General features: G+C 39.4%; 1 protein-coding gene and 1 non-coding gene across 6 annotated transcripts in view; both read right to left on the reverse strand.

The window, feature by feature from the left end:
• LOC131592496 (zinc finger RNA-binding protein-like) overlaps nucleotides 1-14,084 on the reverse strand; it is a 48,245-nt gene extending 34,161 nt beyond the window's left edge. The window contains exons 1-4 of one of the 5 annotated variants that reach the window (XM_058864043.1): nucleotides 13,914-14,070; nucleotides 13,592-13,676; nucleotides 12,292-12,361; nucleotides 3,777-4,059 (exon numbers count right to left, since the gene is read on the reverse strand). In XM_058864043.1, coding sequence (XP_058720026.1) covers nucleotides 3,777-4,059; nucleotides 12,292-12,361; nucleotides 13,592-13,655 — 417 coding nt within the window. In that variant the 5' untranslated portion in view covers nucleotides 13,656-13,676; nucleotides 13,914-14,070. Of the gene's footprint in view, nucleotides 1-3,776; nucleotides 4,060-12,291; nucleotides 12,395-13,591; nucleotides 13,677-13,913 lie in introns of all 5 variants that reach the window. The other 4 variants (XM_058864042.1, XM_058864044.1, XM_058864045.1 and 1 more) reach the window with 4 other exon arrangements.
• Nucleotides 6,626-6,762, reverse strand: LOC131592529 (small nucleolar RNA SNORA66). Its single transcript, XR_009280647.1, has one exon. It is a non-coding gene; the product is annotated as a small nucleolar RNA SNORA66 (small nucleolar RNA).
• Nucleotides 14,085-14,444: the final 360 nt, after the last annotated feature.

A 14,444-nucleotide genomic window follows, 5' to 3' on the forward strand; every position in this document is an offset into this window, starting at 1 on the left:
TAGATTATGAAGAGCTGTCTCTGAAGAACAGCCATGAGAAGGTTGAAAGCTCATGAGTAAGAAATAGAGTGAGATGATAAAGGGAACCCTGTGATTGGTGCTTACTACAGGCTGCTCAATCAGAAGCCTATTGACAAAGCCTTCTTGCTCCAGCTACAGAAGACGTCGCACTTGCAGGTTCTTGTCCTGCTGGGGGGCTTCAACCACCCCAACATCTGCTGGGAAAGTAGCACAAGGAGCTGTAGGCAATCCAAGAGACTCCTGGAATGCATGAAGGATAACTTCTTGAGCCAAGTAATAGACAGCACTACTAGAGGGGATGCAATACTACACCTGATGGTCACCAGTGTAAGTGAGCTAATGAGGGTCATCAAGATTGGAGGCAGCCCGGGCTGCAGTGATCATGCACTCATGGAGTTTGAAGTCCTGAGGAATATGGGTCAGGCAGAGTCAAGACCCAGAAATTTAGGAAAATAAGCTTCCAGCTGTTCAAGGAGCTAGTCAATAGGACCCCCCTGAGAAACTGCCCTCAGGGACAAAGAGCAGAACAGAGCTGGCAGATCTTGAAGGAAGTCTTCCATTGAGCAAAGAGAGCTTGCGATCCCCAGGCACAAGAAGTCAGGCAAACAAGGCAGGAGACCAGTATGGCTGAGTCAAACTAAAGGGCAAGAGGGAAATGCGCAGGCAGTGGAATCAAGGACAGGTGTCCTGGAAAACATATAGGGACACCGGTTGTGTCAGGATGATGTGTGGAAGGCCAAGGTACAGCAGGAGCTGACCTTGACAAAGGAGGCAAAGAATAACAGGAAGGACTTTTACAGGTATGTCAGCCAGAAAAGGAAGGTCAAAGAAGATGTACCACTCCTGATAAGCAAGACTGGCAAACTCTCAATAATAATGAGGAAAAGGCTGAGGTACTCAAAAGCTTTTTTTGACTCAGTGTCTTCAATGGCAACCTCTCTTCCCACACTTCTCGAGTGGATAGACTGCAAGACAGACTGGGAGAGCAAAGTCCCTCCCACTGTAAGAGAAGATCAGGTTCATGACCACCTGAGGAACCTGAACATACATAGGTCTATAGGACCTGATGAGATGAATCAGTCCTGAGGGGAATCGGCTGATGTAGTTGCCAAGCCATTCTCCATCATATTTGAAAAGTCATGGCAGTCACATGAAGTCCCAGGTGACTGGAAAAAGGGAAACGTTGCACCCATCTTTAAAAAGGGTAGAAAGGAAGACCCTGGGAACTACCGCCCTGTCAGCATCACATCTGTGCCTGGGAAGATCCTGGAACAGATCTTCCTAGGAGCTCTGCTAAGGCACATGAAAGACAGGGAGGTGATTCAGGACAATCAGAAGGGCTTCACCAAGGGCAAGTCTGACCAACCTAGTGGCCATCTACGATGGAGTGACTCCATCAGTGGACAAGGGAAGGGCTACAGATGTCATCTATCTGGACTTCTGTAAAGCCTTTGACATGGTCCCCCACAATATCCTTCTCTCTCAGTTGGAGAGAGGATTCAATGGGTGGGCTGTTCAGTGGATAAGGAATTGCTTGGATGGTTGCATCCAGAGTGTAGCTGTCAATGGCTCAGTGTCCCAATGGACATCGGTGACAAGTGGTGTCCCTCAGGGGTTCGTATTGGGACCAAGTGTTATTCAATGTCTTCATCAATGACATAGATGAAAGGATTGAGTGCACCCTCAGCAAGTTTTCAGATGACACCAAGCTGAGCAGTACAGTTGACACTCCTTAAGGATGGGATGCCATCCAGAGCGACCTGGACAAGCCCAAGATGTGGCCCACAGGAAACTCATGAGGTTCAACAAGACCAAGTGCAAGGTGCTGCACGTGGGTCTGAGTAATGTCTTGTATCAATACAGGGTGGGGAATGAAGAAATTGAGAGCAGCCCTGCCAAGGACTTGGGGGTGCTGGTGAATGAAATCATAGAATCATTACAGTTAGAAAAGACCTCTAAGATCACCAGGTCCAACAGTCAACCTAGCACTACCACCATGTTCACTACCAAACCATATCCACACATCTTTTTAACATTTCCAGGAATGGTGACTCCACCACTTCCCTGGGCAGCCAGTTCCAGTGCTTTAGAACCTGTCCTGTAAAGAAATTTTTTCCTAAAATCAAAACCAAACCTCCCCTGGTGCAACTTGAGGCCATTTCTTTTTGTGTTGTCACTTGTGAAATGAGACTGAGACCCACCTCACTACAACTTTTTTTCAGAACAGTAAGATCTCCCCTCAGCCTCTTCTTCTCAAGGCTACACAACCCTAGCTCCCTCAGCCACTCCTCAGAAGACTTATGTTCCAGACCCTTCACCATCTTCACTGCCCTTCTTTGGACATGCTCCAGTGCCTCAATGTCTTTCTTGTATTTTTCTTTAATTTAGGGGACTCTTTTCTATCTGAATGCATATAGTAACTGACTAGTTTAACAACCTTGTAATTATGTGTAAACATGCTACTGGAAAGACTCCTACATTTTGCTTCATTACCATATGTAACAAAGTACAAAGCCATATAAAGGAATTCATAACATACAACAACAGTATAGTAGCTTTAAACAAATAAAAATGCAAATTAGAGTCTAGATTATGTAGCAAAAAAGCTGATAACAATACAAATAAAGCTCACATTTCTAATAGGAAACTATCTGGCCATGTAAAACCACTCATCTTTCTGCATCTAGGCTGTCTGATTGAAACCAATGGGCTAAGGTTACTGATGTGTATATACCCTTGCACTGTGTTAATCTAGACAGACAGAAAAGACTGCAACTTCTCACTCTTTGGAGTAAACACCTTAAATAAGCCCTAAGATAACCACTACATACTGAAATCTTGCAACTGCAAAACTGATGCAGCACTGATTTGTATTGCTAAGTTTCTTTATTTCTGAAGAGGAATACCAGTCACTGACAGGATGTTGTTTCATAAGACATTTAAGCCAGTGTAAGAATGGCAAGTTGTCTGAGGTACCATCACATCTCTCCTCACCCTACATGATCCCATATCCATCTCTTGCATTGGCACCACAACTGTGCAGAACAAGGGAAATTCTGCAGAAGCCTGTCAATCCCATGGAAAGATGCTGTTCCTTTTTTAGTTGGTTAATTTTCTGTGGAATCCTTATCCTGAACTGACACACTCAAATGCTGACAACTGCTAGATTCAATGCAAAGAAGTGTCAGTAAAGGTCAGAGCAAGATGAAAACAGACAACAGTTTCCTTTTGTAAAAACCTGTAGCCACACAAGGGTAGGCAGTAGTCTCACAAAGGGTACCCAAAATCTACTCAAAAGACAGTTCTTCTCCTAGAGTAATCTTCTATCCTCTTACATTTGGTGCTAGAGCTCCTGTGGCAATCAGGAATCTGACAATGGAACTACTTCTATCTCCCACTGAAAATTTTTATTGGAACAATTTTTTCATCTAAATCAGTTCCATGACCCATTTAACTGCATGCCACTTGGACAGTTAGGCTAGCCAAGACAAGTATTTCAGCAGTAGTTCACAAAATCATTTGGAGATAAATGTCAAGACATTATTTATTGTGTGATTGTCTAAATCTTAGCAGTATTACTGCTGATAATCCTCTATACGCACCATACGGGAAAACAGTCACTTCACATTCTATTAGTTTTATCTGTGAGCCATGGAAGAAAAAATATAAATATCACCACATTTTCTTATCCAAACAGGCCTCCTCCTTTTAACATATCATTTAAAAATTACACTTTTTTTTTTTTTTAAACACACCTGGTAATTCTGCGTAGTGACAGGAGGTGGTGGTGGTGGAGCTTCTTGTTGCCTCTGTGTATAACCATAATCTGTAGCTGTGTGCGCTGTAGGATAGCCTCCATAAGCAGCAGCTGTTGCAGCAGCTGCAACAGCTACTGGAGCAGGCCTGGCTACTGCAACTGTAGCTGCTGCTGGAGCATAGGCTGCAGTGACAGTGTGCGCAGCAACTGGTGCCTGGTGGACAGTGTAGCTGGCAACTGTAGTTGGATGGGAATAAGCTACACCCGAAGCTGGCTGCTGGCTACATTGGAAAAAGAAAGTAAGTAAATAATTAGATTAATCCAATATACTCATCTAACACCTAAACATTTCAAACTCCCAGATTTGATTCATACTTTTCTGTTCTACAAACAGACCTGGAACAGCTATCATACACTGTAATTACTTTTATTCCCTCTTACACACACCATTAAAAAGGCTGTATCATTTTGAAGTGTCTGTGAATGCAAATAGATCATGCAGGCAATGACTTTCTTCTTAGCAAGGAGTGGTGGTAGCTGTGTTCCACTGCTTGAAAAGAACCCAAGCCTTTCATTCAAAATAATACAGAAGTCTTACACAGTTATATTTTCATGACCAATAAGTTTTTAAGTGTTTTAGTAGTTCTTCAATAAAACTGATATACCTGTTAAATTAAGAAAAATACTGCTTTTCTGTGAGAGCTCATTACTGATATGCACTTGCATGATGTTTATCAGTAAATCATATTCAAGTAATGAGATTTTAAAGACTTCTGTGAAAAACAGCTCAGAACTCTTAAATTTAAGCAAGAGACACTAAATATTTCTGATGTGGGAGTTTTCCCACAAAAACTGAAAATTATAAATGCTGACCCCACTCACTCATACAGAAGTCCACTGCCTCACAACATGAAGCATCCAAAGAACAGGCAGTCAAATCAAGCAAGACAACTGCTACCAGAGGTCTGGCAATCTTCCAGGCACATGCTGAAACTAATTCGCTTCTCTTTAATGTGCAGGTAAAACATTACTATGTAGCTATTTAATAAGAATAAATAAATATTAATAGTGGAAATAAAAAATGATGGCTTCTGAGACTTAATTATTTGAACAAAAACTGATATTATTGTCCTATAATGATTTATAACTTTGCATTATTATTAAAATCCTATAATAGCTATTTTTAAACAAATAAAGTGAACTGGGCAAAATAACACTATCTGGAACAATTATATGAAACAGGGGATTGAGTGATTATTATGAAATTTTTAGTACACTTCCTGTACTGATTTTCAATATTTTACAGTTTCTATAGAGTTTCACATCTCCATAGCACTATTAAAAGATTATTCAAAAACAATTCCATGCCTATCAAGGAGGTAGTATCCTCTAATTTTTAGAAAAAAAATAGAAAAATGAAATCTTGTTGGAAGCAAACATACTCAGTGTCAAAGTGGAATTTCAGCATGATTATGCTCAAAACCAAAAGGAACAAGTTATGGTATTTCTTTCCTAAAGACTACAATATTCTCTCTGACATAGCTATTAGAAATAAAGCACCTTTAAACTATAGTTACTATTATTTTTGCAAAAGACATTTCCATAACTCCCTTTTGTTGAATATTTTTTTTCTTTTTAAGAAAAACCGATTTTGTAATTTTAATTACAGCAGAACCCATTAACTTCAATGTATTTTTTAAAAAATCTTACAGCAGAAACACACAGAGAAAATGTTATTATTATTGGACTTACACACCTGGACTCCACTTTCTTCCCATCATAAGCCCCTGTTTGCTTTAAAAAACCACTTGCATTTAATCCAAATTTAATTCAGTTGTGAGTTGTACTCACAATTATGTTTCATTTCATTTTCAAATTCTTAGCATAACAGTGGAAGGGAAATACCTGACTCACTCTTGTGTAGCTCCCACCACTGCCTGATGTATATAGACAGTTTATCGATTCTGTCAGTTTAAAGTGAGAAATCAGACTCCATCAGAAAATTCAGGAAGACTATTTTATGATGGTAAAAGTGAATGACAATCTATAAAATTAGGCTGTATTATCTACATAACTAACAGTACAGAAATGTAAAATATTCATACGTTCTGAGGTAATTCACATTATCATATGTACCTACTAAAAATACATTACACTGGGAAAACAGGCAGCAGACATTATCTCAAACTGCACTTGAACACATCAACAGTCTAATACTGCCAACGAGGAAAAGTCTTCCTTCCCCATTCTTATTCCTCCTTTCTCCCATATACCAAACCTGGCTATGCCATCCTATTTCATCCCTAGCGCTAGGTCTGCTACTTGTCAAGCTATTCATTGCACTGATTTAACTCATTAATCTAGCATAAAACTATGAGTTTTTTTTTTATTTTTTTTTTCCGAGCTCATTTTCCAACATGGTAGAAGTGTTAGAAACATTATAGCTAACAAAACAGTCTGCTGACTGCTAGAACCCACATAAGTTATACATATGGAAGCAGAGGAAAATAATCAAATAATGGGAGAGAGAGAAAGAACAGGCACCTGCCCAGGAAGCATTAATCTGTCTCAAGTTCCATTAAACCGTGCTTAAGTTACTATTACAAAATACAATAGTGTTAACAACACACTATGATGTAACAATATCAGTCTATCAACAAAAATGCTTTTGTTCTCAGAATAGATATATCTATATATATATATAGATATATATATATGATTAAAGCTGCTTGACAGTTTTCAGTGTTTAATATTGTGAAGAGATTGTGATCATTATGAGCAGGACTATTAACAAGATTCTGCTAACAGACAGTTTAATTTTTTCTGTGCTATTTTTGTACCAAACTTCCTTATCATGGTATAGAATTAGCAGCTCAAATAATTTTATTTCTAAGGCTAATATAATTCTATGACCATGTTTATTTTAGCAAATCTGTTCCCCTTGCTTCTGCAACACCGTGCAGAGATAGTGACCAAGTTTGCAAGACCACAAGAAAAATATTCTAAACTGACTGCTTCTTCATTTTTAAAAGTTGTTATGCTATGTTACAAAAATTCATATTGACATCTTTTCTAAATTTATGCTTCTTTTTCTCCCCATGGTCTTACTGAGAACCTTTCAACATAAAGATGACCAGATACTTTCAGGTAATTAATTTATAATCAAAATATTTTTGTGTCACTGTCATTTAACTTACAAGAGTTTTTAATCCTTTTTTTGTGATTAGTGCCTCATCACATTTGGCAAGGTGAACTTACCTCCCTCCAGACTATTTTGCTAGCTCCCTCTTCCACCAATTTTTCTTTCAACTTTTCATTGCACATATCCTAGTATTATCTATTCTTTCACTACTGCAGATGGCAAGAATTGTATGGAACATTTGAGATTAAGTTTCAGTTGTGCCACTTACTCTGCTCCAGGCTTTCTTTCCAAAGAATCTAGCTTCCTCAGAGCAGCTTCTTGTAAAGTTATCTGTGTATTGACAATATTTCCCTTGCATCAAATATCACAATGCACCATAAATAATAAGACTCAAGACCAATCCCTACAGTATTCCTCTTTGATAATCACTCTTCTAATTCTACTAACTGAGGGTGCGGCGGCACTAACCACCTCTACCAGCTCCTTCTCTACAATTCTTTTACTAATCTCTAATTTAAGTAATAATTTTCCATATTGCACCACATCAAGTATTTCAACTTAGTCCTAATAAATAAGATTCAAAAAACTTAGGCACTTGATCAAGTTATTAGAGCAACAATGAAATACGGTATGTCAGCTGAGCTATGGTATCAAACCACATGTGTGCTCTTTACTGCAAAAAAGAAAGTAATTCAGTTTAGCTTAATCCCCTAACATAGTGGGGGAAAAGTTGAACCAAATTACAAACAGACAGAGAAGCTAACTGATTGACTTGGTACCTTAGTGAGTTTTCTTTGTAGATCAATTCTTCTCTTCCCCCCAAATAAATTCTAATATCCTTAATAGCATCTTTGCTATTAATTATTTATATTTATATTTATTAATTAATTATTAAACTTCATATGAAAAGAAATGTAGTCCAACTGGCTTTACTAACTAGACAGAACTGAAAAATGACAGAATAATTTAGGCTGAAACAAAGATTATGAGGTCATCTGTTCTAACCCTGTGCCCAAAGCACAGCTAATAACAAAGTTACATTAGTATTCTCAGGGATTTGTGTCCAGTCAGGTTCCATTAATCTCCAAGAATGGAGAATCCAAGACTGCTCTAGACAACCTGTTCCAATGTTTGAGCACCCTCACTGTCAAAAATTTTTTCCTTAGTTGAAAGATTGTTTCAAAAGCAAATGAGTTCTAAACCAATATTTACTTAAAGCAAACCCAGTTTGTGAACATTCAATTCAAAGTAACTTCATATTACAATTCTTACAGTATTTTAACTATCAAAATAAACATCATTCTTTGACTTAAGAAGTTACAGGCAGACTCAGCTTCATATCTTGCTCTGCTGCATTGCTTTAATAATATCTCTTCTGCCAGAGATTTTCATTCAAAATGAATCTATTTTATTCATACCACACCTATTTCTTTAGCTGATCATAATAGTAAGTGCTTCTCCACCAAGCTCATTTAAATTCTATTTTCTAGGAACAACACACATTCTTCAATACCCATCTTCCATCTTGGATTTCTATTTCACTGTGTTTTCACTATTGCAGTCACAGACAGTGTACAGGCTACATGTTGCACTCAATTGTTCTTCTCCACGTTCTGTAGATGTATGTTTTAGTCAACGACAGGTGATTTCCAGCACCTTACCTAATGTTTTTCATCTCTCCCTACCTGCCCTAAACTACTACTTGCATATCCCTATTTCCCCATGTGTTGGAAATTATATAACTTTCCTAACTAATGGTTTTAATTAACTTTTTTATTAATTGCTTTAAATAATCATAAGCAGTGTATTACTCTTAAGCAGTGTAATTTTCCACTTTAGCCAGCATGTAGCTAAGTTGTTTTGGGTTTTTTACAGACTGTTATTGTTAGAGTTTGATTATTAGATCACTAAAACTTTAAGTTTTGCTAAACTAACCCTGATAAGCTTCAATGAACAAAGCCTGAGGGAGTTAAAAGCTGGACACCTGGAATCCAGAATTTATAGCACTCCAAGGACAAGGAACCAGAAGATAGAGACTAACAAAGACTATCCAACATGTGCTGCAGACTCCCTGTTGGGGAAAAAGATAATAAAAAGACTGAAAAATGTGGACTAAAGAGCATGAGAAGTGGGAAATCAATAACCAATAGAAGATAGAATACTAATTAATGAAGAGAATTATGTAATTTAGAACCAATTAACATTAATTTGTTTGCTAATAATGTATAAATAAGTAAAAAGTTTTGCAAGTTGTGTGCACCTAGGTAGAGCTATCCTCCTATGCACCCTGGCCTGGAATAAAGTAATACCTACTCCTTAATACTAAAAAAAATTGTGTTAGAGAGTTTAATTTATCCCAATATTTTCAGCAAGACATGTTCTTTGCTTCCTCCTTCCAAATAAACTCACTTCTATTCAGAAGTTTTAGACCCCAACATATACCTAGCTTGCTCTCATCTTTCACATCTTACCTAAAAAACCTCAAGGATCAAGAGAATTAATTCTTTACATAGAATTATTGTACTACAGTGCACTAGAAAAGTTTGGGCTTTTTTAAAACACCTTTGAATCAAATATTTGAATAACAACTACACTAAATTCTACTGACATTAGCGATGGAAAATACCGATGTTTGTGATACATTAGTATCAGAAAAGGTGACACATATTATGAAGTACCACTATATTAAACCTCCTAGATAAGGCTGATTGCAGCAAACTGTGACCATGTATTTTTTCTCCACACTAATCTTCAATTCCATGACAATCTGATTTTCTGGGGAGTGAAGGGCCACACTGGCTCATAATCTTGCAGAATTCAACCATCTACTCTTTACTTTGTTGCACACCATTGACAGCTCATTATTAAAACATTGATGCTATTCAAGTCTAGATAACAGCCATGTTCACAATGATAACTCATGACAAAAAGAACTCATCTTTAGATGTTATGTCTGCCTGAAAACTATCAACCAATAACATTTTCCTTGTCAAAAACACAGAATCAAAGAATGGCTGAGGTTGGAAGAGACATCTAGAGGTTCCAATCCTGTTCAAGCAGGGCCAGCAAGAGCCAGTTGCCCAGGACCACGTCCAGACTGCTATTTGAACATCTTCAAGGAGGGAGACTCCAGAAGTTTACTGGGCCATCTGTGTCAATGCTGTCACCCTCACAGCTTAAAAAACATTTTCTGATGTTCAGAGGGAACCTCCTGTGATTTGCTTTGTGTCCATTGCCTCTGGTCCTGTCACTGGACACCACTGACAAGAGCCTGGCTCTGTCCTCTTTGCACTCTTCCTTTAGGTATTTATATACATTAACAAGATCCCCCTTGAGCTTTCTTATCTCTAGGCTAAACAGTCCCAGCTCTTTCTCTCAGCTTTTCTTCATAGGTGAGAGGCTCCAGCCCCTTCATCATCTTTGTGGCCTTTCATTGGACTCTCTCCAATATGTCCATGTCTCTCTTGCACTGGGGAGCCCAGAACTGGACACAAGACTCCAGGTCTGATGGGGCGCAACTGGCTCAACTGTGCTGACATGAGAGGCAGATGTCATGTTTTAAAAGATGTCATAAACCATCAAAGACCCCCAAGGTGCCCCCAGACTCATTTCTGAGGCCTTTCACCAGAGGACTGAAAGCACCCCCCCCAAGGGAAGTACATGGACATTCCCACCCAGCCTGAGCATATTTTAACCTATTGGACTTTGTGTTTCGAGGGTTTTTTCCCCACCTCCAATGAATCAAGACAGTGATCACTACTGTGACCAACTGACATTGAAATTGCATCAATTCTCATTGCAGATCTATGGGTAGTGATATGTTCCCTTACTCTTATCCTTTCTTTCTTTTCCCTTATACATTTTCTTAAAATATATTTTCATGCTTTCATACTGCTGTATTACTATAGATAATAATAACCCAAATGGCTACATACCTGCTTTCCATTGAATCCAAATTGTTCTAAAATAAACCCTATATGTATATATTTATAACCATCAATCAGTGTCATTTCACTCTAATCCACCCCAACGGATTAACAAGAACCTAGGTTACCCTTGCCTTCTAGGGCGGGTCATAACACTTCTGTACCAGTCTCGAACATCTGGTAACATCATACACTACACTTGAATACAAAACTAGCTCTAACTGTAAGAGTTCACTTCCATATGGCTACCTAGAAGACTGCATCTTAATCTAAATTCACAGGCACTGTGATTGGCTCTGGACCCTATCTGCTACAATTAATTGCCTTTACCTGCAAAGGCTCACCACACTTAGCAATTCAAAGTTAACAATTCACTCCTAACTACCCAAGAATCTCACATCTGTGACCTGTCTCATTAGAGTAGGTACATGGTATGAACATAAATAAGATGAAACTCAATTGCTCAAAGGTTCTTTATCTTCTTAACAGGAACCAAAATCTTAACACAAGATTAATTGTGACCATTACATTTGCATGCTTCTCTGTCCAAACATTTCTCAATGTCCCTATCTCTCCATCAGCATCCCCACATTTCAGTCAGCCAACTTCAAAATAAAATCATAATTATGCCTCTTCTCCAGCAGTGAATCAAGAATGCTAATATTTTTTACACATGAAAAGCAAGCCAATATTAGGTTGTTCATGTCAAACTGAATAGACACACAGTGGTTAAGGTGGCCTACAGAGTGCACACACACACAAAAACTAGAGAGGACTAGTATCACCAAATTTCACATTTATTTCAGGCTTGTAAATAGATGGATTAATAGTTACTTAGATAAGTAACAGAGTTTTGCATTGCATGCAGGTTTATAACTCTAGGCCCAATACCACTACTAGCACAAATGTATTGCAAAATTCAGAGAAATTTTCTGTATTGGTATTTGCATAATCTAATGCTTCTCTCATTAAATCATGATATCATTACATAAACTCCCTTTTAGACATTGACTCCTGTGTTTTCTGTTCAAAATACTAAATTCTTATGAAAGGACTGCTTTAACACTGATTGCTTTGTCTCTTCACTTTCAGACATGGTAAATATACAAACCATTTATAGGATAGAGTCTTACTAATACATAAATGGAATAGTATCTTGTACTTTTGATAGCAAAGGAAAAAGCTTCTTTTAATCAATCAGTCCTTCCATTTTCTCAAGAATACATTTAGGATTAACTATGAAAACAGTTTTGAACTTGAACTGTATTCCAATTATATGGTTTTAAGGTAATTTCAAATCAGTTGTTCAGGTTCTTAAGTCTACAGACCACCTCAGCTCCAAAATAAAAGGAATTACAATTTTAAAAAATGAATCTCCACTTCAAAATTGCAGATATATATGGATCTTGGTTTATTATTCACTCAAAGATTGTTTATATACTTACAAAAAATAATCCTCTATGTTATTTAAAAACTCCTTCATACCCCATGACAACCCAGTTTCAAATTTCACAACTGTCAAGTAAAAGATAAACATACTGTGAGCACCTAATCAAAAAAAAAGAACAAAAAGATTAGCTAAGTTTAATCCTCTCCTTTAACTATTATGCATTGGAGTAAATGAAAATTAATTTATATCCATTTCCAGAAAATAATCACTTGGGAGTCATTCCAAGACCCACATAAAACTGTATATTCCTGAAACTATATCAGGTATGCAATTTTGATTAGCTAGATAACAGTAGCACACATCTCCATTCATTTGCCAATAATCCCTCATACTTCATGTATTTGCTTTATCCTACTATTTTCCCATTAACCAAGACTTAGGAGTAAAGGAAGGCCTTTATTATAAATTTATAAAATTAATAATAAAGATTCAGATATGAACTTCAAGGTGCTACTCCAACATAAGCCAAAAATGTGATGTTCGTGATTGTATCTGAGTTTTGCCAAATTAAGTAATTTGATTTCAGAAAAAGTGAGATAGTAGATGCTGCCAATTACTTTTTAACAGTCTAACACACAATTTGGATGCACAAAGAGTACAAAGATATAAAAATTTAAGGCAACATACCTATACAAAATATATGGTTACAGGTCCCTGAGCTCCACTATAAGACCTGCTCCTGATCTTGGACACCCAAGCAGGAAATCTTTTTAAAAGGTGCATGGCTCCAAAAGTACTTTTTCTACTTTCTGATATATTAATTATATCATTGCTTCAGTGGAATGGGACAGTCCCCTGTATTTTCTGGTGCTTCTACTCTTTCCCTTATCTATCCAGTCTCCCATAGGTTGGGTTGGTGTAATTTTAACACGTGTTAAAAAGGATTTCATCCTCCCACACTGACATAGGGGGAAGCAAAGACTTGGGGAGCAAGCCCCATCTTCACTGAAGGAGAAGTGTCCGGGGGGGGCAGCACACAGTAACTTGTTGGCGTTGTTGACTGTAAGTGGCCATTTTAATTTAAGGGCCCTAGGATCTGATGCTGCCTCCTCCGCGGTGTCCGGCTCCACCTCCTCACCCTCACACCACTGGAGATACAGGGAGGTCCTTATCAGGATAAGAAAACACACCTGCGGAAGAGGCAGATAAGCAGATGGGTCCCAAACACAACTATCGCGGAGGAACGGGTTGCAGAAGCAGGCCCCGCGTGGGGCGGAAGAGAGAGAGAGAGAGAGAGAGAGAGAGAGAAAGAGAGAGAGATCGAGAGAGAGAGAGATCGAGATCGCGGTGGTTACCTATACTGGGCAGCAGCCCCGCTATGGGTGAATCCAAAGTAGTTGCCGGTGGCCATTTTGGCATCTTCTCCCAGGCGGCTGGGCACTGTGGCGAAGATAACCAAGAGGCGGCAGCGGTCGGGGCCATGACAGGAGGCCCGGCAGGGGAGAGAAAGGGACAGACAGACAAGAGACAGGAGTGCGCGCGAGCGCCAGGTCAGAAACGGCGCCTCAGGACCATCGTTCCTCCGCCCCGCGCGCAGGCCGCATCTCCTCCCCCTCGCCGCCGCCCCCCTCCCCCCACGCTCACGGACACACAGAAACATCGAGCGCCATTACTTACCGTAGGTGAAAGAAACTACCGGGCATATAGGAATCATGAGTGCAAGCTAGCAGGGACAATGGCGGTTGAACTCTCACCCCCCTCCTCACCGCCGCGTTCGCTCGCTCCCTTCCCCCCTCCACACACACCTACGGCGACAACGGCAAAGTGAGGCCGGACCAAGGCCGTGCGCACGCGCGAGATGTGTGAAGGGCTGCTAGAAGTTGTAGTTCAGCCAATGGCTACGCCCCCGCCCGCAGAAGAGCACCCTGGATGTCGCGTAGGCCGCCACCACACTTGAGGTGTGAATCCTCCTGCGCTTGATGTTGCAAAGGCTCTTGGGAGTTGTAGTACCCCTCGCTGAGGCTCGGGCGCGAGGAAGAGCTGTTCTTAGAGTAACGCTGCACGTACCACTCCCGCCTGTCCTCTTTCTCCTTCCATCATCCCGTGTCACACCTACAGTCACACCGCACCTGTACCCGTGGACTCATTGCAAAGATAGGGTCGGTTTCTCATTCTTGCCTGCAAACCAACAACACACCTCAGTAGTGA

The sequence above is a fragment of the Poecile atricapillus genome, chromosome W, assembly GCF_030490865.1.
Source record: "Poecile atricapillus isolate bPoeAtr1 chromosome W, bPoeAtr1.hap1, whole genome shotgun sequence".
In the NCBI taxonomy this organism is placed as follows: domain Eukaryota; kingdom Metazoa; phylum Chordata; class Aves; order Passeriformes; family Paridae; genus Poecile; species Poecile atricapillus.